Source organism: Mandrillus leucophaeus, unplaced genomic scaffold (genome assembly GCF_000951045.1).
Source record: "Mandrillus leucophaeus isolate KB7577 unplaced genomic scaffold, Mleu.le_1.0 Scaffold13, whole genome shotgun sequence".
NCBI lineage: Eukaryota > Metazoa > Chordata > Mammalia > Primates > Cercopithecidae > Mandrillus > Mandrillus leucophaeus.
Genome location: NW_012101254.1, coordinates 7,912,896 through 7,938,186, shown reverse-complemented (window position 1 = coordinate 7,938,186; position 25,291 = coordinate 7,912,896). Strand labels below are relative to the sequence as shown.

General features: G+C 38.1%; 1 protein-coding gene and 1 pseudogene across 4 annotated transcripts in view; one reads left to right on the top strand and one right to left on the bottom strand.

The window, feature by feature from the left end:
* The window catches only part of ITSN2 (intersectin 2), a 133,555-nt gene extending 110,973 nt beyond the window's left edge, over positions 1-22,582 (bottom strand). For 2 of the 3 annotated variants that reach the window (XM_011972705.1, XM_011972706.1), the window contains exons 1-8: positions 22,410-22,582; positions 12,477-12,569; positions 10,821-10,884; positions 9,517-9,680; positions 7,746-7,949; positions 7,537-7,633; positions 5,890-6,029; positions 1,080-1,143 (exon numbers count right to left, since the gene is read on the bottom strand). In XM_011972705.1, the coding sequence (XP_011828095.1) occupies positions 1,080-1,143; positions 5,890-6,029; positions 7,537-7,633; positions 7,746-7,949; positions 9,517-9,680; positions 10,821-10,884; positions 12,477-12,569; positions 22,410-22,440 (857 nt within the window). In that variant the 5' untranslated portion in view covers positions 22,441-22,582. Of the gene's footprint in view, positions 1-1,079; positions 1,144-5,889; positions 6,030-6,150; positions 6,226-7,536; positions 7,634-7,745; positions 7,950-9,516; positions 9,681-10,820; positions 10,885-12,476; positions 12,570-22,409 lie in introns of all 3 variants that reach the window. The other variant, XM_011972707.1, reaches the window with a different exon arrangement.
* A 2,058-nt stretch (positions 22,583-24,640) lies between these two features.
* On the top strand, positions 24,641-25,104 carry LOC105534032 (annotated as a pseudogene). The gene has a single exon (XR_001005199.1). The product of XR_001005199.1 is annotated as a non-histone chromosomal protein HMG-17 pseudogene (transcript).
* The last annotated feature ends 187 nt before the right edge of the window (positions 25,105-25,291 follow it).

The following is a 25,291-nucleotide window of genomic DNA, read 5'->3' as shown; positions in this document are numbered from 1 at the left end:
CTGTTTGCAGATGACATGATTGTATATTTAGAAAACCCCATTGTCTCAGCCCAAAATCTCCTTAAGCTGATAAGAAACTTCAGCGAAGTCTCAGGATATACTGCATTTTTTATTGTTATTTTAGAGTGTACTCCTTCTACTTACAGAAAAAGAAGTTAACTGCAAGACAGCCTCAGGCGGGTCCATCAGGATAAATTCCAGAAGGCATTGTTATCATAGGGGACAATGGGTCCATGCGTGTTATTGCCCCTGAACACCTTCCAGTGAGACAAGATGTGGAGGTAGAAGACAGTGATACTGATGATCTTGACCCTCTGTAGGCCTAAGCTAATGGGTGTCTTTGTGTATCAGTTTTTAACAAAAGTTTAAAAACTAAAAATAAATTTTAAAAATAAAAAGAGCTTTAAAGAATAGGATATAAATATCTTTCTGTACAATGTGTTTGTGTTTTAAGCTAAGTGTTATTACAAGAGTCAAAAAGTTTTTTTTTTGTTTTTTTTTTTGAGACGACGTCTCACTCTGTTGCCCAGGCTGAAGTGCAGTGGCCAGATCTCAGCTCACTGCAAGCTCCATCTCCCGGGTTTACGCCATTCTCCTGCCTCAGCCTCCTGAGTAGCTGGGACTACAGGCACCCACCACCTCTCCCGGCTAGTTTTTTGTATTTTTTAGTAGAGACAGGGTTTCACCGTGTTGGCCAGGATGGTCTCGATCTCCTGACCTCGTGATCCGCCCGTCTCGGCCTCCCAAAGTGCTGGGATTACAGGCTTGAGCCACCGCGCCCGGCCTAAAAAGTTTTAAACAATTAAAAGGTTTATAAAGTTAAAAAGTTACAGTATGCCAAGATTAATCTATTGTTGGGGAAAATATTTTTTGTAAATGTGGTGTAGCTTAAGGGTACAACAACATTCTGCACAATTACATTTGCCTCCAAGCTTAATACTAACTTTCAAATGGCTGTTTTTATAGAGCATCTCTGAGTCACAAACTTTTACAGAAACAGTATCTTTCTCATGATAGGGGAGAGAGAGTTTAATTAATTAATGCATAGTTAATCAAATGTAATTAAGGGACAAACTTACCAAATAGTAGCTAGCTGAGTTTGAGAAAGATTTGACTGAAGAAGGGCATTTCTAGCTTGAAAACCTGATTAAGCAGAGAAAATCACAAAGGAATTCTTTAGTCTCTTTCAAGTTATGCACAACAAAATAGCTATGTCTGTAAAATAACAATGCTACTAGGGTATCCTGGGAACTTTTAACATCAAAATGTTTTTACCATGTGCTAGGTGCTAAGCATTCAGTAGTAATCAAACACAGTCACTGCCCCAAGGAATTGCAAATCTAGAATTAGTGGTATCAAGTGCTCTCCCCTGTCTTTTCAGCAAGATAATAATACACACAAGTGGCTAACATGAAAGAACAAGACATCAGGCACAGAGTATTAGAGGCCAAGATTGTGGGCCCTCTTGTACTCCCAGCAGGTGCAGCACTTCCCACTCCTAGGTGACTGAGCTGTGAGTAGCAGAAGAGTCAGGGGCCACTCTGGGTTCAGCCTGAGTCAAGGTCTGTCCAAAACAACTCTCACACAAGAGATTACATCTGCCAACACTTCCTCAGCAACAGCTCCAACTACAAGAAAGCCAGCCAAGTGCAGCTAGATTTATTGTCCCACTGGGCTTTCAACATAGGACTAGATAAAGCAACCATGTATTACAATATGCAGCTAAATGTTTATGTTACATAACTTTTAAAGCATTTTCATTCTACTTTTTCAATCTGGACATTTAACATAAATCACATAAAAACACTGGAAATTAAACTCGGAGCCTCGCCCTACTAATTACTCCTCAGATTTCACTTAGGAAATTGATTTGAGTAGGTCTTTGTGTTAAAAGGAAGATTCTTCTAAATAAGAGAGACGGAAGGCTATTTCAAACCTGAAAAAAAGGTTCAAAACTATTTCAGCTTTTGGACAAAAAAAAAAAGATCCTTTTGGACTGAAAGAAGATCCCTTAGCATCAGGCAATAGAGCAAACAGAAGAGAGGAGGAAGAGGAATGTAAATGGTTAAAAATCATATTCATGGAGGGCTTTATAGGTGTGAGGCAAAGTCTGAGTAATACACAAAGGGCCATAGAGAGCCAGCAGAGTTATCTTACTAAGGAAAGCTCATTGGAACATGTACACTTTTAGTCGGCCAAGCCTCTGGATATCCTATATCCTCTGCTTAGAATGCCAGACCCTCCATTCTTTACTTTGTAGTCTATCCTCTAAGATCTGGCTCTAAAGTCTTTTCTTCTGTGAAACATTCTCTCTTATATCCTTGGAGTTAGTCACTTTCTCATCTACATTAATCACAGCACTTTAAACAAGTAACTAAACACCTTGATTACATGAGCTATATACTATGGGCTCTTCAAAGGTATGAACCATGTCTTCCTCCTCTCTGTATTCCTGTGCCTAACAGAGTGCCCAGAAAGTATGTGATTCAGGAAACAGTTACATCAATGACTTAATCTAAACAAATTTTTAAAAACTATGTTTAGGGGGAGAAGAAGAGAAGGAAAAAAAAGAAAAAACAGACTACTGGACAGGCACGGTGGCTCATGTCTGTAATCCCAAAACTTTGGGAGACCAAGGCGGGCCGATCACCTGAGGTCGGGAGTTCGAGACCAGCCTGGCCAATATGGCGAAACCCTGTCTCTACTAAAAAAAAAATTAGCTGGGTATGGTGGCGTGTGCCTGTAGGAGGCAGGAGAATCGCTGGAACCCCGGAAGCAGAGGCTGCAGTGAGCCAAGATCGCACCACTGCACTCCAGCCTAGGTGACAGAGCAAGACTCTGTCTCAAAAAAAAAAAAAAAAAAATCACCACCTCCTACATTTATTGAAAAAAACAAACATATAAGTCCAGGTTAGCCTCATCCTCATATTCTTGGGGCTCATGCTCAGCTTAAGGACACCAGCAGCAACTATTCTTTTCATAGAACACCTTGTCTTTACCCACAGATACATAGCTTTACCCTTGTAGGTCTCAGAATAATAATGACATTCTCTAAAAACACCACAATACACAACCTTCATACAATGTGGCATATACTAATGAAGTTGTATTAGGATCATTTCCCCACAGTTGGCTCCCCATTCACTGCCCTTCATATCCCAATGCAAAATCACCTCTGTTTATACTGTTACATTTATAGTACTTATACAAAGTGTACTACTCTTAAGTATGCTAATGAATTTTTTTTTTTTTTTTTTTTTTTTTTGAGACATAGTCTAGCTCTGTAAACCAGGCTGGAGTGCAGTGGCGTGATCTCAGCTCACTGCAACCTCTGCCTGCCAGGCACAAACAATTCTCCTGCCTCAGACTCCAGAGTAGCTGGGATTACAGGCGTCCACCACCACGCCTGGCTAAATTTTGTATTTTTAGTAGCAATGGGGTTTCATCATGTTGACCAGGCTGGTCTCAAACTCCTGACCTCAAGTGATCCGCCCGCCTAAGCCTCCCAAAATGTTGGAATTACAGGTGTGAGCCACTGCACTTGGCCTGCCTAATGAATTTTTACATAGGTATGCACATACACACCGATATCAAGATGCAGAATGTTTCCAGCAACTCAGAAGGTTTGCACATGGTCCCTTCCCCACATAGTAAACACATTATTCTGATTTCTATCACCATTAATTAGGTTTCCTGTTCTTCAGTTTCGTATAAATGGGTTAAATGGTATGGTCCTTTTGGGACGCTTTCATTCAATACAACACCTATGAAAGTCATTCAAGTGGTTCCATGTATCAGCAATTCATTTGGTTTTATTGCTTTAAAGTATTCTGTTAGCAAATATACCGTCATTTATCTATTCTGTTGATGAACATTTAGGTTGCGAACATTTTTGTACGCATCTTTTTCATCAACTTTCGTTCAGCTGAAAACAAATAACTTCTTTTTATTAGAGAAATGGGCTCTCACTAAGTTGCCCAGGCTGGACTCCTGGGCTCAAGCAATCCTCCTGCCACAGCCTCCCAAGTAGCTGGGACTACAGGCACATGCCACTATGCCTAGCAAAGAGAATCTTTTTTTTTTTTTTCTTGAGACAGAGTCTTGTTCTGTCGCCAGGCTGGAGTGCAGCGGCGCCATCTCGGCTCACTGCAACCTCTGTCTCCTGGGTTCAAGCAATTCTCCTGCCTCAGCCTCCAGAGTAGCTGGGACTACAGATGTGTGCCACCATGCCCAGCTAATTTGTGTATTTTTAGCAGAGACAGGGTTTCACCATGTTGGCCAGGGTGGTCTTGATCTCGACTTCATGATCTGCTCACCTCGGCCTCCCAAAGTGCTAGGATTACAGGTGTGAGCCACCACCCTAGGCCAAAATAAACTTTTTAAATGCAAAATGTAGGGTACAAAGAAGTTAATTTTTTCAAAGAATAGGAATTATGACTTTATATTAATCTCCAGTATGGTTCAATACCATATTTCACAGAATCTAAAATTCCACTGGCTATAAGACATACTATTATTTTATGCATAAGAAAGCACTGCTAATGAAACTATGACACAGTGCTAAGACATCACTAATTGTAGCACACATCCTAATTTTAGAGACATTAAAATGTAAAAAAAAAAAGCGTGTCAAAGAAAGCATACCTTGTTTCATGCAATTTGATAAAATTACAGAAAATCTTAGTTATGTAATATGAAATAAATGTTAAAATACAAAGTATATATATAAGTTAAGAAGTATAATAAGTCACCCGTGAACCTACCACCCATCTTAAGAACTAGATTATTACTAAACGCCTTGAATCTATCTGTGTTCCTTGACTTATTCCCATGCTTCCACAAGAGGTAACCACTACCCTGAATTTTGTATGCATCATTCCCTTGCTTTAAAAAATAGTTATCACATAGTTATGTATCTTTAAATAAAATACTGTATATATTTGCTTGTCCAATCAATTCCAAAAGTCTTACTGCTTGTTCCCTTGCCTCTCTGCATAACTACTGACCCTAGACTCCTATTTCATAGACTACTTTTCATTCTCCAAATAGGCCATGTACTTTTTGCTCTTAATTTCTCATTTGTCACCATCAAATGCCCCCACGTTCGATCTCTGTCGAAATCCTGACTTTTTCATGGAGCTTAAATGCTCCTTTCCTATAAGATACCTCATCTGAACTCTTCAGCTTTAATATATCCCGTTCTATGTTACTTAGCACTTAAAGTTCTATTATTTTTAAACACTTATTTTACTCGGTCCTAAATCATAATTTCTTGCTGAGTGAAGGGGGTGTGGGAAAGTTAGAAGGTGGGAACTCTACTTGCCTATTACCCTCTGTTTATGTCTCCTTTGCTGTTTTCAATTAGTACAGTTTGGATGACGTTTTAGCCTGGACTCAAATGTTTTACAGTGAACTAAGGCCAAGTTTTACAGGTACATTTGGGTTAGAGCACTAAAGGGTGAGCAATGCTCACCTGAGGTTTTATAATAGGGTAAGCAGAGAAAAAGCCCAATGCAGAGGAGGATTCTCAGGAAAAGTGAGCTGAGGCTAAGTTCCACACACTCTCTCTTGTGACCCATAGCTCTCCAGCCACTGCAAAGCTTAGAGGATGAGGTTTGATCTTCTTAAGGGACAGGTCTTTTGCCAAAAAGTTGGGGGTATATCTGGTGCCCGACTTGACAATAAGAACTTTGAAGAAAGCAATCAAGTTGAATCCATCTTTGAATCCTTATACAACTTCAGGTATTTGTATTTATCAAACGCCTGCTAAATTTTTTGGATGTTAAAATGTCAGATGAGCTACACAATACAAATTCAAATGAGAGTTCTTCAATGGAAGTCCACACAAAAGACCCTTTCTCATGCTCCTCAGCATTGTATGCTGCTTACCTGAGAGATATCCACTCATGCTTTTGTCAAGACTATTAAATTTTTGCCGATATTTTAATCTTGAAGGCTGAGGAACTGCCCACTCTGAGGTCCCAGTCTTGGGTGAGTTCCCTGAGAGTGAAGCAGTCGAGGAAGTTGAGCTATAAAAAAATTTATTTAAAATTTTTATGTTGCTAAATAAAATATATTTAATTAAACTTTGTAAGACCAAGGCATTAAGAATCTTATATACCAGGGGTCCCGAACCGTCGGGCCACAGACCTGTTAGAAACCAGGCTGGACAGCAGGGCTCGGTGAGTGGCAGGTGAGTCAGCACTACTACCTGAGCTCCAGCTCCTGCCCAGTGAGCAGCGGCATTAGATCCTCATAGGAGTGCGAATCGTATTGTGAATGGCACATGTGAGGGACCTAGGTTGGATGCTCCCTTTGAGAATCTAATGCCTGATGATCTGAGATGTAACGGTTTCATCCTAAAACCATTGCTTCAAGTCTGTGAAAAAACTGTCTTCCATGAAACCAGTCCCTGGTACCAAAAAGGCTGAGGACCACTGTTATATACTATAATGGTGACTGCCTTTTTTGGGAGACAGAGTCTCACTCTGTCACCAGCCTGGAGTGCAGTGGCACGATTCTGGATCACTGCAACCTCTACCTCCTGGGTTCAAGCAATTCTCCTGCCTCAGCCTCCCGAGTAGCTGGGACTACAGGCACATGCCACCAGGCCCGGCTAGTTTTTGTGCATATTTTTAGTAGAGACAGGGTTTCATCATGTTGCCCAGGCTGGTCTCGAACTCCTGAGCTCACGCAATCCGCCCACCTCAGCCTCCCAAAGTGCTGGGATTACAGGCGTGAGCCACTGTGCCTGGCCAATGGTGACTGCTTTTGCATTTTACATTTTTTTTTTTAAATTTTAAGCAATTATCACTACTCTCAGTAAAGCAAAGACCATACGAAGTATAGAACTCCATGAGACTACCGCATATAAAGAATCCGCTCTGTGCCAGACCTTATATCGTACTAAGGCCTTTACAAATATTTCTAAAATCCTCCCAACAAACTTAAAAAAATATTACAGTCCCCATCTTTTAGATGGGTAAACTATGGCTCAGCAATGTTAAGAAAAAACAAGGTCACAGAATCAGTGAGTGTTCAACCTGGGATATGAATGTTGTTCTTCTGGGTCAAATCTAACACTCTCCGTACACTACCCTGAAGAGTATAATAGTGATTTATATGAAGGATGATTAATGTAATGAATACTGATGCACTTGTGCTTTGTAAAATTTAAAAGATACCAAATTAGTATAATCTGCTCAAGAAAGAAATTAACAATGTACAATGAGTATGACACTCTTTGGGAAATATCTTTTAAAGGAAAAGTACACAGCTTTAGGCAAAAAAAATAATTAAAATATTTTTAGTTTACATGAAGTATTTTTTCAAAACTAAAATGCCACAGACACTTAATAATTCTAAAAATAAATAATATATTTTATGTGAGTTGTAAGTAGTAAATTTACCTTAAGTATTTGTACTTGGCCATTATAAAGTAAAACTTAGGTAAGCTCAAAGCTTTAAAAAAATCATTTGCTAAAAAAAGACTTCTTATTGAAAGAATACAAAGCTGTCAGAGTTAGGTAGTCATACCTACTAGATCCTAAATCAATCAGAGACTGCGCTTTCTGTATACTAGCACCTCCAAATCCTCCCATCATCAGACTGTAAGATGACCCATGAGGCAATGCTAAAAAAGAAAAAGAAGGAAAGGATAAAAGAAATTTGTATCTGTTCAAACATAAATATAATAGTTTCTTTCTTTACATGAAATAACGACTCATTAGAAACAAAGTACTCACTTGAAGAAGAATAAGGAATGGATAAAGGCTGAATGAGACTGGCGGTTCCATTTGGTAATGATGATGTGCTAACAGAAGGCACTAGGGGAGCGGGCATCATTAAGGGAGGAAGGTTGGTCCCTGAAGTCGCAGAGGACAATGATGTTATAGGTGCAGCTGGAGGCAATGGCTGAGGAATGGACAGATTGGGCATGCTTCCCATTCCTAAAGTCAAAAGAAAACACTTTCTCCAATGCTAGAAAATCAATTATAAAACACATACAAAAAACAAGTTTACAGTACAGTGGGCAGACTCTATATTTACCGAAACACCACAGAGAAATTATCCTTCGACCCAGCAATGAGGGAGGTAAACTGCTGCTCTAATACTAATATTCTGATCTGTATGAACTAAGAAAATACCTAGTAAAGAGTTAAATATTCTCCTCTCTCATCATGAATAAAACTAAGCAGCCTTTTCCAATTGAATATGAGTATCCTCAAGGAAAGAATACATTACCAGATCCAACGAGGTTTTTGTGATAGGATAATACAATGCTACTAAGTTACTTAATACATACACACTCTCACACACACACACACTCACATACACCCACACACTCACACCCACACACCCCCCACACACACACTGCCCCCCCACACACACACTCCCTCTTCTCTCTCTCGCACTCCCCCTAAACAAAAAGATTGTAAGTAGTAGATATTTTATGAGATCCATTTATGCACATGCATTATTTGCAAGAAAGTGTGTCACATATTTTCCTTTTCTTGTAAGTAACATTCCTATGAATTCAAGGACAAGTCTTTAAAAAGAACAAAGTGATGACTTTTATTCATTTATTAACTGCAGAATACTAATATATAAATATGGTCACACAACGATTTGGTATTTATCTCCAGAATTCACTACAATAGTGAAATAATTTTGTGGAGTTTGTTGTTTGTTTGAGATGGGGGTCTCACTATGTTGCCCAGACTAGAATGAAGTGGCTATTCACAGGTATGATCATAGCACGCTACAACCTCAAACTCCTAGACTCAAGCAATCCTACCCACAGCCTCCCAGGCAGCCAGAACTACAGGCACACACCCCTATAACCAGCTCTAGAATTCTATGTTCTAAAATATGTAGTGAAGGAACATGTTTCAGATACACAGACATACCTAATTGAATGTTCCATTCAAAATGAGTGTTTCTCACGTATAATTATAAGAAATTGCCTGATCAAAATTAACAGAAAACATACCACCTGGTTATCGCTGATGACTATGTAAACCTATGAGCCCAAAGTCTGCAACTTTTGGCCCTAAATTTAGCTGGCTAATTAACCTTTAAAAAAAATTCAACTTACATAAAATTTTAAATTATCTCCCAAATCAAACCATTTCAAGTGAGTTTAAAACCGCTCAAAATTTTTTCTATATTACTAATATATATATATAGAGAGAGGAAACTAAGACTAGTATTTGGGATTGGCTATACCTAGGGAGACCATATAATTTATCACACAACTAGGAGTTGTAAAAGGAGACACTAACTGGACCAGGTGCCAGGACAAAAGGCATAAATCAGAACTGTCCCTAGAAAACCAGAACACATGGATCCCCTACCTGTGACAGTGAATTTAATATTTATTATCTCTAAAATGAAAATTAACTTGGAATTTGGGGATTGTCATTTTGTGCTAACAAATCCTTTTCTAATACTCAAATATGTCTTGGGATAAAGTTTAAGTAGCAAATACAGGTATTTAAATGAATACACACTTACCAAAACGAGCAGAAATTAATGGAGAAAACATAGGGGGTTGCTTCATAATGGGAGGGAGAACCACAGGCAATTGTTGGCCTTGAAGCTTCAGCTTGATGAGTTTCATAGCTATGGAGAACTCTTGCTGATCCATCTTCCCATCCTTGTTTAGGTCTGATAAAGCCCTAAAAGGAGCATGAGGTTGGTAGATTGGTATGTGGGGCGGTGGTGGGAAAACTAATGTTATTTTGGAGGTTAACAAAGCAAAAAAGATGATATGGCATTCACGTGTGCATCATCACTAAATTTAAAATATCTAATATGTAAAATATATAATAACAAAAAGATAAAACCTACACATTAAGAAATACTGACCAGAGATAACAACTAATAAAACACTGACTGTCTATACAGAATCTAGAGACCTTTGGGCTGAATTCCACCAGTTTAGGTATAAAAAAATTCAAGAGTATAATACTTCAAATTTAATTTATTCATTTGTCCAAATATTTATTGAATACTTGCTATGTACTTCATACACTGCCAGGCATGAGAATATTCCAAGTGGAAAGACGGGGTAGGGGTTGTTACTTATTGTAAACGTTTTTAAAAAAACAGATATTATGGAGAATCGTTTCTTCAAAGAAGGAGCAGGGGAAGCGAGGACTAATTTGGGGTTTATGTATTATGATATAAATGAAACTACAAAATAACAGAGGATTTTGAGATTCTGCCAAATTACAAGGGAATTTTTCTCAATGACAATGTATATATCTTCCCTTAGAAAATTCTAATGAAATTAGAAATTAGAGAACTATTTCTAATTAATGAAATTAGTTTATCTAATTAGTTTATCTAAATTAATCTAATTAATGAAATTAGAAATTAGAGAATTATTTTCAATCATTTTATTTGCTCAATAAAATTTATTATCCAAAAAACTGAAGGAATTTTTTTTTTTTTTTAAGAGAGTCTCATTCTGTCATCCAGGCTAGGGTGCAGTGACACAATCGTAGTTCTCTTAAGCACTGAATTCCTGGGCTCAAGCAATCCTTCCATCTTGGCCTCCCTGAGGAGCTGGGACTAGAGGTGTGGGCCACCACACCCAGCTAATTTTTTTTTTTAATTTTCTGTAGAGACAGGGTTCTCACTATGTTGCCCAGGCTGGCCTCAAGCAATCTTCCTACCTCAGACTCCCAAAGGGCTGGCAGAAATATTCTTAATAACCAATAGAATGCAACTAAAAACAATTTTATGTTAACACTATATTACAAAAAAAAATACTATCAGAAAATTAGGTTCATCTATAAAAGAAAACACTTTACCATATTTCAGCTAAAACGGGGGCCGGTAGACCTGATTGTAGGAAAAAATTACGTGCTTGATCACCTGAAAGTAATAAAAACAAAACCCAAGCAGTACATTAGTAAATGAAATTATTCCAATGCTTCTGAATAATAATGGGTATATGTTAATGATTTATAATTTTAATACCAATCATTAAATAATGCAAAAGAAACACAAATAAAAATTATTTAAATAACTTTAATAAGACAGATTTTTAAAACAAAAGTCACATCTGCATTTCTATTGTATATTAATCAGTGATGAAATAGTATTCATCTTAGTTTTTCCACAATTGGGATCTTCCTTAAAAATACTTCCACTTAGTAAAATTTATATTTAAAAACACTATTCCCTAAAAGAGTTTCAATATAAAAAGTACCAGGTGTTAGGAGACAGTCCTACTGGAGTTTCTTCACACTCCTATGTGTCTTGCTTTGTATGTCAATAATGTGAGACCCTAACTGCTCTCTGTCGGGGTCACTTCTCAGAATTGGGTTTGTAATGAGCAGTCTTAAGGAATCAGGTAATGTCTCCCACTGAGACAAGGGACAAACTTGCTTTACTGCTTGCTACAAAAGGGTGGGTTCCCCAAATTCAGTGTTCCTCTCCTGTAACACAGCATATGTAGCATTCTTCTGGGCTCTCTGCATTGTCTCTGTGGGACTTAGGGAACACTAAAGGAAACAGAAAGATAGATGCCAATGCTGATTTTGCTAGTTATGCTGTTAGTCATAAGGTTCTTTGTCTTTGACTCAGGAATCTTGGGTCTTCCCTCAGTAATGGACAAAGTTATTAACCTGTAAGCAGGGTAATCAAATCCTAATACCAGGTAAGGTAATTACTATCATAGCAGTACAAATAACATGGTTAAGTAGATGGATTCCAAAGTCAGGCCGAATGGTTTCAAAGCCCAGATTAACACTAACCATCTTTGTAACCTTAGGCAGTTACATAACATCTGTTAGTCTCAGTTTCACCATTTGTAAATATAGACAACAATACTGCCTACTTTATAGGGTTGTTGTAAAGGTTAAATAAAATAATGCACTTAGCATAGCATCTGGTATATAGTAAAAATTCAATAAATATCATTGTTCTCATAGTTACTACTATTGTATGTAAAGCACTAAGTTACTTTGGTACAGAAAAAAGTTTAATTAATAGAAAAAAATTTCAAAGGCACACCTAAATTAATCCTATTTTGGCTCTGGTGGTCTTTCTGCAAAACAAGGGCTAGCATCAACAATCAGTGCTTGGTATAGCCTCAAAGTCAGAGGGCTAGGATTAGGAAAACAGATTCCAGAACAAAAAGTCTAGATTTTCCATGAAATGAATCTAAGAAATAAACTGAAAACTTTCTAGATATAATGTCAAACTGTGAAACTAGACAATTACACAGAAATTCTTGACTATCATTTGGGATTCAGGAAAAATCTTCCATATCCCAAATTCAAAACAACAAATTAAGACAGTTCCAGGAAAAATAAGAAAGTTACCATTTCTTTAATTTCTAGAATTCTGACTGATATGAATTTTATCGTTTATTAACACAAATTTGATGGCAGTCAAATTAAAACTAATTCTTAGATATCACATAAGGACCATAATTCACAAATAAAATTATAAACACAAACCTGTTATGTAACCTCCTGAAGGTTTGAGGTTATCAAACTGCCTGTCATGCTTAGTACGTTCTTCAGAGGTAATAGCCCACATGTTTGGTCCTCCTGAAACATAAGTGGAATAAACTACAGTGTATACATGAGAATGCTCAAAACACAATTCTAAAATGTAAACAGAAAACACAAGTGTTCACTTTATGACAGTATTTACTATTTGAGTGACACAAAGAGTAGAGCTGTATCATAACCATACATAGCACAGCCCTAAGGCTTTTCACTCATTCGTTCAGTTAACATCTATTGAACAAGTGCTATATAACACTCACTGGAAATGGGCATCAAGCTAAATACTGGCAATAAAAAGATGAGGAAAATATTCCCATCCTCAAGGAATTCACGCTCTAGAAAACTAACAGTACTTACAGTATTCACCTGTGAAGAATCCTAAGCGGAAATACATACTGACATAGTTTAGCCCTGAGTCCCCACCAGAACCTCATCTTGAACTGTAATCCCCACATGTCAGAGGAGAGGCCTGGTGGGAGATGACTGGATCATGGGGTGGATTTCTCCCCTGTTGCTCCTGTGATAGTGAGTGAGTTCCTCACAACAGCTGACGGTTTTAAATTGTGGCACTTCCCCCCTTGCTGCTTCTCTCTCTCTCCTGCTGCCACATTAAGATGTGCTGTGCTTCCCCTTCACCTTCCACCTTAAGTTTCCTGAGGCCTCTCCAGCCATGTGGAACTGTGAGTCAATTAAACCCTTTTTTTCATAAATTACTCAGTCTCAGGTAGTTCTTTATAGCAGTGTGAAAACAGACTAATACAGATACCAAAATAGCTGTGCCAATTCTGAGTTAGAAGCACCAAGGATGAGATGACAGGAAAGAGAACACTGAGGCAGAGCCTTGAAGCTTAGTTTGAATTTTGCCACGTGAAGAGGAGGGATAAGAACATTTCACACCGTAAGGGCACAGCATGAGAAGTCAAGGATTGTGCAAGGTGCTGTTAAGTGCACTGAGCAGACTAATAACTAGAGTTAGTAATAATAAACAGGTAGGCTGGAATTAACTGTAAAAAGGTCTTAAATACCATCCTCAAGAGCCTGACCCATATCCTGGAAGTTATAGGCTAAGGGGTGGGGGATCACAGGAGATATACAGACCTATTGTGAAATTTCAGGATTCTACTCTGACCACTTCTGCACATGATGCATCTTTCTAGCCCCTAATGAGAACTGCAGGCAGGCTTCGTTCATAAACCTTCCAGCTGGGCCACTGAGGTAAAATGGGATCTAGAGCAGGAATTTCCAACCCCCGGGCCATGGACTGGTACTGGTCTGTGGCCTGTTAGGAACCTGGTCACACAGAAAGAGGTGAGCGGTGGGCAAGTGAGCATTACCACCTGAGTGGCACCTCCTGTCAGATCAGTGGCAGCATTAGATTCTCACATGAGTGCAAACTCTATTGTGAACTGTGCGTGTGAGGGATCTGGGTTGCATGCTCATTATGAGAATCTAATGCCTTATGATCTGCAGTGGAACATTTTCATCCTAAAACCACCCCCCTCCCACCATCCTACCCCAAATCTGTAGAAAAATTGTCTTCCATTAAACTGGTCCCTGGTGCCAAAAAGATTGGGACCAGTGATTTAGAGGATTCAAAGTTAATTCTGGTTAGGGTTTATGAAAATGTCCCTCTTACATCTAACTCTTCTGGATCACTAGGAAATGGTAAAGTTATAGCTCTGAAATAAGAAACCAAGGTTTAATAGCAGTAGAGAGCAACAAGAAGGCACCTGAGGAAGAAATGCCTTAGATCCCAGGAGGTATGGTATTGAGAGAGGAATTAATGATCTTTTCTCTTGTAGAACTGCCCCTGTACCCTTCTCCAAGAAAAAATGCCTTGGTATGGCTCTCCTAAATTGTAGGAAGCACCTTATGAGTCTGCCATTCCCCATCAGGAGCCTTATCAAGAGTCTATCGGGAACATCAGGAATGACGCCAGCAAATGTACCTCCCATCCATATCACTTCCAGAGGTCTTTCCCCACCCCCAGTCTCAGTAATGGATGAATTCCACTCAGCTGGTAGTGAGGACAAACAAAACAAGTGGGACTAATTCGGGCAATCCCTCCAAAAACGACTAGACTCCATCACTCAAACTGCACTGGAAACCCTCAGACTTGCCAGTCATCCAGGAAGCTATGTTAGAGGCACTGTCAACCTGTGCCCCTCTTCTGATGTAGGTCCCACGGCAGTGGGAGTTGCGGAGGAAATAACTGTAAACATTTTCTTTCCAAGCATAACCCATGCGCACCCTTGATCTTCTACTTCTTCTGTGGAAACCATGCATTAACTTGCCTCCCTCCAAAAACACAATAATGTACATGAAGAGATCTTCAAGTGTTTAAAAAAAACACTTCCTCAGTCCTGGAAGGCAATCAGGTCAGCCTCAACTCACTGGTCAGGGCTGTTAGAGATTTACCCTAGATTTTCTTTTTTGCAGGCCAAGACAAAGTGTGTGCAATTATGAATACAACCTGCTGTACCCAGATTACTGATTCAGGCCAGGTAGAAAAGTTAAAATAAAACTTAAGGAGAGGCTGGATGTGGTGGTGCACACCTAACCCCAGTATTTTGGGAGGCTGAGGCAGGACGATCCCTTCAGCTCAGGAGTTTGAGACCAGCCTGGGCAACATAGTGAGACCCCATCTCTACATAAAACTTAAAAAATTAGCCAGGGGTAGGTGGCTCACACCTGTAATCCCAGCTACTTGGGAGGCTGAGGTAGAAGGATTGCTTGAGCCCAGGAGATTGAGGCTGCAGTGAGCAGTGATCACACCATTGTCTGGGTGACAGAACAAGACCCTGTCTCAACAACAACAAAAAACAACAATAACAACAACAACAAAAACACATTGTTTTTTAAGGAGAAAGCCACCTGGCTTTCTAAGGGAGACATTGATTATTTATAGGATTTGTTTAGCTGGGACCCTGCAGAGCACAGCTGAGAACATTGCAGGCTGAGACCAACCTGCTGCTTGGAGTCCTGTTGATCAGTCTTAATCAAATGCTGCATAAAATAAACCAGACCTAGTCCCAGCCCCTGTTTTGTCAGATTAATCAGAGTGGTCAACTTAGTTGTATGTGTACTCATGAGAAAATTTGCTAGAAGTCAAGACAATGGAGAAACAAGGGAGAGAAACTCTTGGGAGACAATTCTCCATGAGTTTCTCATGTTTCTGTACATCTTCTAAAGAAAAGGATTGGTAGCTTTTGTTCCAGACTCTCTTTGAGGATGTCTGCATTGCAAATACAGGGGTTTCTTCCTGAGCTTGGGATTAGCTTTTTGTTGTCCACTCTTCCCACGTGGTTATACCAGCTCTCTGGCGGTTTCTGTAAAGTTCTGCACATCCAACACGACTAATCACCATCTATACTTCTGACTACCTTTTCAATTTATTCCATTTCTGCCAATAAGGAACCAAATATGTTTAGGTATATAAACTCATACATAATTCCTGCTTGTATTGTATAAAAATCTGCCTTACAATTTCCTACGAATGTATATCACTGAAAAGTAGGTGCTCACTATAATTTTTAACACTAATATGGATTCAACAAATTATTCTTAGTCCTAAGTGACTGGATTAAAAAATCTATAAATATCCTCTCTTTAAGAGAAGTTTTAAGATTATAGTTAAAAATAAAGAAACAGATGTACTGAAGAACTAAGGACCTAAAATAGCTAAACCTACACACTTTCTAAATAAAGAAATACCACATATGTAGTAAAAATCCTACTTGGTTTACCAGTTTATCAGAAAATAAAATAAACCTGTCAGGATTCCTGTCACTAGGAAGGCAAGTAGTGTAGCCACAGAACTGATTTTCTATTATATGACTTCAGAAAAATGATGATGCTGATTTTAAAAACAACAAAAATGACAACAACAAAGGATGACAAAGATGGAAACAGCTCACCTTTATTGAACCCTGACTACTGTCAGGGACTTTATATGCAGTAACTCACTAAGCCCCCAGCATTAACCTATACATTAAAGTACTATTATTATTCTCATTTTATAGGTAAGGAAACCGAAAACCCATGGTGATAAAGTAACTTGCTCAAGGTCATACAGTAAGTGACAGAGCTGAGATTAGAACCTGGGTAGCCTGACTCCAGAGCCTGCATGCTGAACTCTGCACTATACTATGTACCAACATATATGGATAAGATGCTCATGTTCTTTGTAATTCAGATGCCACCTCTATAAACTAGGAATATTATGTAACTCCACAGGCCTGTTGTAAAGATTACATGTAATATACCTCCGTTATAACTAACACTTAATGAAACTCACCACGTGTCAGGTACTTTTCTAAGAGCTTTACATGTACTGCTTCAAGTAAGTCTCATAAGAATCCCATGAAGCAACTAACGCTATCACTGTTTTTCAGAGAAGGAAACAGTGGTACAGAGATATTAAATAATTTGCCCAAGGTAATAAAATTGGTAAGTGTTGAAGGCAAGACTAGAGTCTACTCAGGCTTAATTAAGAGTCTTAAACTATCTGTCTTGTTGGTAATTAAAAAGAAATACACTCACAAATATATTGTCCATTGATTTCCAACAAGATGAGAAGATGATCCAAGGTAGAAAACAGTCCTTTCAGAAAATGATGCTGAAAGAACTGGATAGCCATATGAAAAAAACAACAAAAGAATCTCAACCTTCCAGCATTTACATGAATTAACTCTCAGTGAATCACAGAACTAGATATAAAACTTCTGGAAGAAAATGTTTGTGATTTTGGATTATGCAATGACTTTTTGGAACACAAAAGGCAAAAATCATTAAAACATTTTGACAAACTGGACTTCATAAAAATCTAAAATGTCCACTCTGTTAAAGGAGGCTCTTAAGGAAAAGACAAACTACAGACTGAGAGAAAACATTTGCAAAACATATTCAATAAATATAGCTCAGTATATATATAGAACTATCCAACTCAAAAATTAGAAAATAATCCCTCCTCCAAAGAAAAGTAACAAAAGATTTGAACAGACACATCAAAGATAAACAGATGGCAAATAAGCATGTGACAAGATGCTCAGTATCACTATCATCAGGGAAATGTAAATTAAAGCCACAAAAAGGTATCATTACATGTCTATTAGCATGTCTGAAAATTTAAAAACAAATTTAAAAAAAATACAGAGTGCTGATAAAGATGCCAAACAACTGCAACTCATATATGCTGGTGGGAAAGTAAATGTGACAGTCGCTTTGGAAAACAGTTTGGCAATTTCTTGTGAAGTTAAATATATATTTCCACATGACCCAACAATAGACTCTTGAGTATTAACAAAAGACTCTCGGGTAAATACCCAAGAGAAATAAAGACCTATTTCCACATAAAAACCTGTTCTCTGATGGTTATAGCAGATTTAGTCATAATCACTAAAACCTGGAAATAACCCAAATGTTCTGCACCTGAATGGCTGAACAGATAAATTGTGGTACACATTTATACAATGGAATACTACTCAGCAGTAAACAGAAGAAATGCATGCAACATTATGAATGAATCACAAAGATATTTTGCTAAGTGACAGAAGCCAGACACCAAAGGCCACATATTATGTATTCCATTTATATGACATTCAGGAAAAGGCAGAACTGTAAGGACAGAAATCTGATTAGTGGTTGCCAATCATACATGGCTAAAGGTGGAGGTATAAGGCTACAGAGAACTTTTTAGGTGATGTAAATGTTTTATATCCTAATTTATATGACTAAACACAGTTATAGAAACTCATCAAACTGTATTACTTTAAAAGGGTGAATTATACCCCCAATAAACCCAACTTTAAAATAAACTAAAACAAAAATATAAAGCATCTAATACATGCCTGCCATATGAAGAGTGCTCCATAAATTAGTTTCCTTATTCAACCCAATCCCAGGGAACAATATAATTAAAAAGAAGTCAGAGCATTCAAATCTTTCTCAGGGAATAGCCTGAAACTAAGGCTCTTTAGTTAGAAACCTTAAGGCTATTTTAAGTCTGAAGAGTTTGGTTAGGAAGGCTTAAAAGCCGCCCTAACATACACGGGTATATATCCCCAGGCAGTGATAGACTCCACTGCTGTCTTAAGACAAAACAGAGTTCTGCTGCATCACCAGTGCTCATCACAATATGATGCTGTCTTATATATATTACTATCTCCTCACATTTCCTTGGCTACGTGTTTTCACAAGGGCTAACTCAACCCATCTGTTTATGTTTACTGCTTAGTTCCTCATGTCTCCAATCAGTAATCTTGACACCTTCATATTCATTCATTCAGTAAACATTTATGGGGTACGAAGATGAATAAAATGAACCACTGGGTTGGGTGCTTCGGAAGGCTGAGGCAGGGGATCACTTGAGCCCAGGAGTTGAGACCACCCTGGCCAACACAGTGAGACCCCATGTCTAAAAAAATTTTTTTTAAGTAGATGGTAATGGTGGCACATGTCTGTAGTCCCAGTTACTCTGGAGCCTGAGACAGAAGGAATTGCTTGAGCCTGGGAGGTTGGGATTGCAGCGAGCAACGTTCATGCCACTGTACTCCAGGGTGGGTTGACAGAGCAAGACCCTGTCTCAAAAAACAAAAACAAACAAAAAAAACACCTTAAAGGAACTCACAGACTCTAATATTTTAAAGAGACTCCACCAGCCAAGAAAATCACACACAACAATCATGGTTACATATTATCATGATTAATGTAACCAAGAGAATAAAAATGTTCTAAGGCATTTTAACAAGGAATAATTTTTTAGTAGTGTTCAAATAACCTTTTAAAAACTTAATCATATTAAAACATAAAGTATTAATGCACTAAGAATTTTCTAGGAACAAAAAGATAACACTGGTCAGGTGTGATAGCTCATGCCTGTAATCCAAGCACTTTGGGAGGCTAAGGTGGGAGGACTACTTGAGCTCAAGAGTTCAAGACCAGCTTGGGCAACATAGTGAGACTCCCACCTCTAAAAAAAATTTAAAAATTAGCTGGGTGTGGTGGCTCACGCCTGTGGTCCCAGCTACTCAGGAGGCAGAGGCAGGAGGATTGCTTGAATCTAGCAAGTCAGGGCTGCAGTGAGCTGTGTTCATACCACTACACTCCAACCTGGGCAACAGAGTGGAGACCCTGTCTCAAAAAACCAAACACTGAAATCAGAAAACTGGGCAATACATGTAATCAAAGCCAATTTTAAAATAGTTAATCCAATCCTGGCTTTCTTATTTAGATATATCAACTAACAGAACGCTTTGACAAGGCAAAAGTTTGTTACTTTGAACTTCAAGTAAAAATCTCCCAATCCTAGTCTATATTTATCTGTAAGCCTTACTGAAGAGGCAGAAAAATCTAAGTTTGGGGGTTGATGTCTAATATATCCCTAAAAAGCTAATAAACTTTTACAGTATCTAATAATCATGTTAGAAATACATTAAAATTCTATCCACTTCCCCCAACTCATAACTGATATTGAAAATATGGGATTTTCATAAACATTTCTGTTGCTTATTCTCATCTCACCTGCTGGCTCTTTCAAACAAGTTCTTATAGTCAGTGAAGAAAAAAAAGTTCACATTAACAGAACATCTACTATAGGCTAGATCTCATCCAGTAAGTAGTCTCATCTCTGTTTTTACACACACACACACATCTATACATACACACATACACACACACATAGACATTCACACACAGGCATACTTACAGACAACTCCCAATAGCAATGGGCATCAAAAAAATTTAACAATCTATGTCAGGATTACTAGAGGAGCCAAGTTTTGTACTATACATGAATGCTGCTCTCCAGTAACATCTTAAACCCTGAACTGAACTTAAATTAAATATGTCTAAGTTATCATCAATCTTCTAAGCAGGAAGGTAACACAGTCTACACATGCAATTAATTCTTCAGAAGTTTAAAAAAAATTATTATCTGTATGTCTATATAGCACTTCTAAACACATTTTCCAATATTTTAGATGATTATTCACATAATCATTCTTTTGTCATTGAATATTTCACTTGTTCTCAATGTTATATTTTGTATAATGCAATGAACTGCAAAGTAGATATATAAATGTTTATGGAATGGAAACTTAGATTTTTCTGCCTCTTCAGTAAGGCTTACAGATAAATACAGACTAGGATTGGGAGATTTTTACTTGAAGTTCAAAGTAACAAACTTTTGCCTTGTCAAAGCGTTCTGTTAGTTGATATATCTACGGAAGAAGCAGAATAAAGAAGGACCGGGACTGTACCGCTTTATGTTCATTTTGCTTATAAACCTGATTAATATGTTGCCTGAAGTTTACAATTCAACTGTTTAGTGCAAATTCCTTTGTATGGGGCATAAAAATGCTCAAACTTGAGTAGAGCATGTTACTACTACAATTACTGCCCTACTTTTAAACTTACATATATCACTCATTATGGAAAAATTATTTAATTATTAAAAATTGTCTGTGGCATCAATCTTTATAATCCCACACCATTTTCCCAATAGGAGCAATACTCACATTAATCCTTAAATAATAGGTTGAAAAGGTAAAACACGAAACAATAAAATCTTTACTTCAAGTCTATCCTTAAATGACACAGGATCTTATCATGCATTAGAATTTGATTCTACCTTTTATATAAAAAATTCACTTCTCCAAGATTTTCCTAAATCCTGAGGCATAAAACTTTAGATGTACAACATGTATTTTTGTTATTAATGTAATGATTTGGTCCTATGTCTGAAAACAAGTTTAAAAAACAACTGATTAACACTAGATGGTAATATCAAAACAGAACGGCTTCACGAAGATGGTGGAATGGTGATTCTTCCCTCCTTTTTTTTAATCCTTTAATATTACTGTTTTCAATTTAAATAATAAAGAATTATTGAGTTTATTCTCTATTTCCTGATACTTATCTACAATTAGCTAATACAATTTACCATAAAATTAAGAACTCAGTATCTAGATTTCTTTAGCGATTTAAAAATATAATGCATTTTTTTTCAATTAATTATAAATGACAAACACAGTAACAATACCTATTAAGGGTAGTTCATTAGTATTTGGGGAAAGAATTAAAGCTACAATCAGAACAAAACTTTAAACATTTTTCATTATTGAAATTACGTAAGCATTTTCTTTTTCCTTTTCTTTTTTTTGTTTTTGAGATGGAGTCTCACTCTTTCCCAGGCTCACTGCAACCGCCACTTCCCAAGTAGTTCAAGTGATTCTCCTGCCTCAACCTCCCAAGTAGCTGGGATTACAGGTGCCCATGACCACGCTCGGCTAGTTTTTGTATTTTCAGTAGAGATGGGGTTTCACCATGTTGACCAGGCTGGTCTTGAACTCCTGACCTCAAGTGATCTGCCTGCCTCAGCCTCACAAAGTACTGGAATTACAGGCATGAGCCACTGCACCCAGCCAGCACTTTCTTTTAAAATGTTTCATATTAAACAATTATGTATGCAGGCATACGTAATCTTATCTAAAAGGAAAACGTAATCTTACATAAATATTACTAAGTTAATCTTTATTGGCTTCATCGGTTTACGATCATCTTATGCCATCAAAATACCTTTAATATTCACCTTATAGCACTCTGCTTTTTGTCATCCAGTTTTATGCATCAAATACAATACACCTTTTGGTTATTCCTAACTGCTCAATGGCAAACACACATTCCAGAATACAGTCATGGGATTTACGACATAATATTCTTACAGAAGATATATGCAGTGTTCCAAAATATTTTCAACAAGAATACTTCAAGTTTTGTATTTATAAGCTTAAGGAAAATTATCTACATGAATATTTTAAACCTCTACCAAAAAAAAAAAAAATCATAACCTCATCTTGCCACAAGCACAAAGCTGCTTACCATTCATAGCTGTGGGAAACTGAGCCATCATGGTCCTGAGTTTTCCTTGCTAGCTCTCGGCCATCTGCAACGTAAAAATATTGTGCCGTTGGTAATACAACAAGGGCAGATCACAGCTTAGTGCACCCGCTAAGCAGTAGGAATGTCTGTCCCCTTCAGCTCACACTTCCAACAGAAAACAATGCAGAGCTTCTGCTGCTGCTGAACAGGCAGAAATCACATTTGAGGAAGGGTAAGAGATTCTGTTGGGTAATCACGCTGCCTTAATACAGAAAAACAGTCACATATTCAATAGCAGATACTGAATAAAGAAACCCTTGGCATGAACCAACATTCTTGTAGAAATTAATTTGGGAAAGAAGAAAATAAATCAACTGTATAAACTAAGTATGTAAAAATAACATGGAAATCCTTTTTTTTTTTTGAAACAGTCTCACTCTGTCACCCAGGCTGGAGGGCAGTGGTGTAATCTCAGCTCACTGCAACCTCTGCCTCCTGGGTTCAAGCAATTCTCATACCTCGGCCACCTGACTAGCTGGGACTACAGGAATGCTACACCATGCCTGGCTAATTTTTGTGTTTTTAGTAGGGATAGGGTTTTGCCAGGTTTACCAGAATGGTCTCAAACTCCTGGCCTCAAGTGACGCGCCCACATCAGCCTCCCAAAGTGCTGAGATAACAGGCGTGAGCCACTGCACCCAGCCCATACTATCATTTTTTTAAAACTCCCAAACAAGAAAATTATTCAAAATAAATGTAGCACAGCTGTTTAGGTGAGCTCAAGGGGTTTATAAAATAGTCTAAAAGTAATTACTAAAACACACACATAATTATCAAAATACATAATAACTAAATGTGTTTGGCAAGCACTCTAAGAGAAGGGACTTTGGAAATTCACAGCTCTGGGTTCAAACCCAGCTCTGCTATTCTCCCATCTATGACCATGGAAAAGTTATTTAACCTTTTTTGAGACTCAGATTACTCACCTATAAAAAATACTCTGCAGAAGTATTTTTTAAAGTGTTAAACATAATCCATTAAACCGCCTGCCACATAGGGTATTCAACAAATGGCTGCTATTTTGCAAACATCCAGAAAAGGAGAGTGCAATATCATTCTGAACCCTGAATTCATTATTCAGCTGTCAATAAATGCAAAATTTGTTTCATGAATATTTTTCTGAGTTTTTTTTTTTTCCTTGAGACCGAGTCTCGCTCTGTCGCCTAGGCTGGAGTGCAGAGGCACAATCTCGGCTCACTGCAACCTCACCTCCCAGGTTCAAGTAATTCTCCAGCCTCAGCCTCCTGAGTAGCTGGGTCTACAGGCGCACATCACCATATGCCCAGCTAATTTTTGTTTGTTTGTTTGTTTTAGTAGAGCCAAGGTTTTACCATGTTGGCCAGGCTAGTCTTGAACTCCTAAGCTCAAGTGATTTGCTTCCCTCAGCCACCCAAAGTGTTGGGATTACAGGCCACTGCGTCCAGCCTGTTCCACAAATTTTGAGAATAGGACCAGTTAGGAAGTGAAGGCCTAGCAAATTTACTGCAATGCACTTAGTAATTAAAACCATGGATCATAATATTGCAGGAAAACTCTACTATATTAAAAGATCATGCTGCATCTCATATATTTACCCAAATCATTTAAATATTTATATTTTTAGAAGCCTAAGAAAAATATTTGCACAGCCATTTTAAACAAAGAAGGCATTAAGTAGTATATACATCATGGTCAACATTTGTCACCATTTTATAGCTAGCTTAAAAATGAACACAGAAGGAAGTCCCATAAATCAAGTTATGACTACGACTTCCTCAAATACAGAAATACTGCAAACAAATATAACATTTTTACTTCTTCAATTTTAAACCATAAGTAATGTTAACTCAAAATAAGCTATATGCCTGAAAACAAACTATCTACTTAACAGATATGCAGTAGCAAGGGCCTTTATTAGTTTTCTGTGGCTGAGACCATTTTAAAATGTGGGAGAAAACCCACTATTGCAAATAATGCATTTTCTAACTCTGCATAATAGCATGTGAATTACTAAAGATGGCTCTAACAACAGAAAAACCAATGAGGAATGGGATCCCATGGACACAAGGCCTCAATCAGTTGGGATCTAGGTCTAAAACTTACAAATCATCTGTCTAGAACCATTTGTTGGTCATCACGTATTCTGCGAATACAAAAGAATGCCAAATAGAGAGCAGTATGAAGAAGAAGAGGCGAGAACGAACCCCGGACCGACCAAAGCCTGCATGCCACTGCACCCTGTGCCAGGCGCTTACCTCCCACCACCGTCGCCACCACCATGCCCAAGAGAAAGGGTGAAGGGGATGCCGAAGGAGATAAAGCCAAGGTGAAGAACCAACCACAGAGAAGATCCATGAGGTTGTCTGCTAAACCTGCTCCTCCAAAGCCAGGGCCCAAGCCTGAAAAGACCCCTGCAAAGAAGGGAGAGAAGGTACCCAAAGGGAAAAAGGGAAAAGCTGATGCTGGCAAGGAGGGGAATAACCTTGCAGAAAATGGAGATGCCAAAACAGACGGGGCACTGAAAGCTGAAAGTGTTGGAGATGCCAAGTGAAGTGTGTGCATTTTTTATAACTGTGTACTTCTGGTGACTGTACAGTTTGAAATACTATTTTTTATCAAGTTTATAAAAATGCAGAATTTTGTTTTACTTTTTTTTTTTTTTGAGATGAATTCTCACTCTGTCGCCCAGGCTAGAGTGCAGTGGCGTGATCTTAGTTCACTGCAACCTCAGTCTCCTGAGTAGCTGGGATTACAGGCAGGCACCACCACGCCCGGCTAATTTTTGTATTTTTAGTAGAGATGGGGTTTCACCATGTTGGTCAGGCTTGTCTTGAACTCCTGAC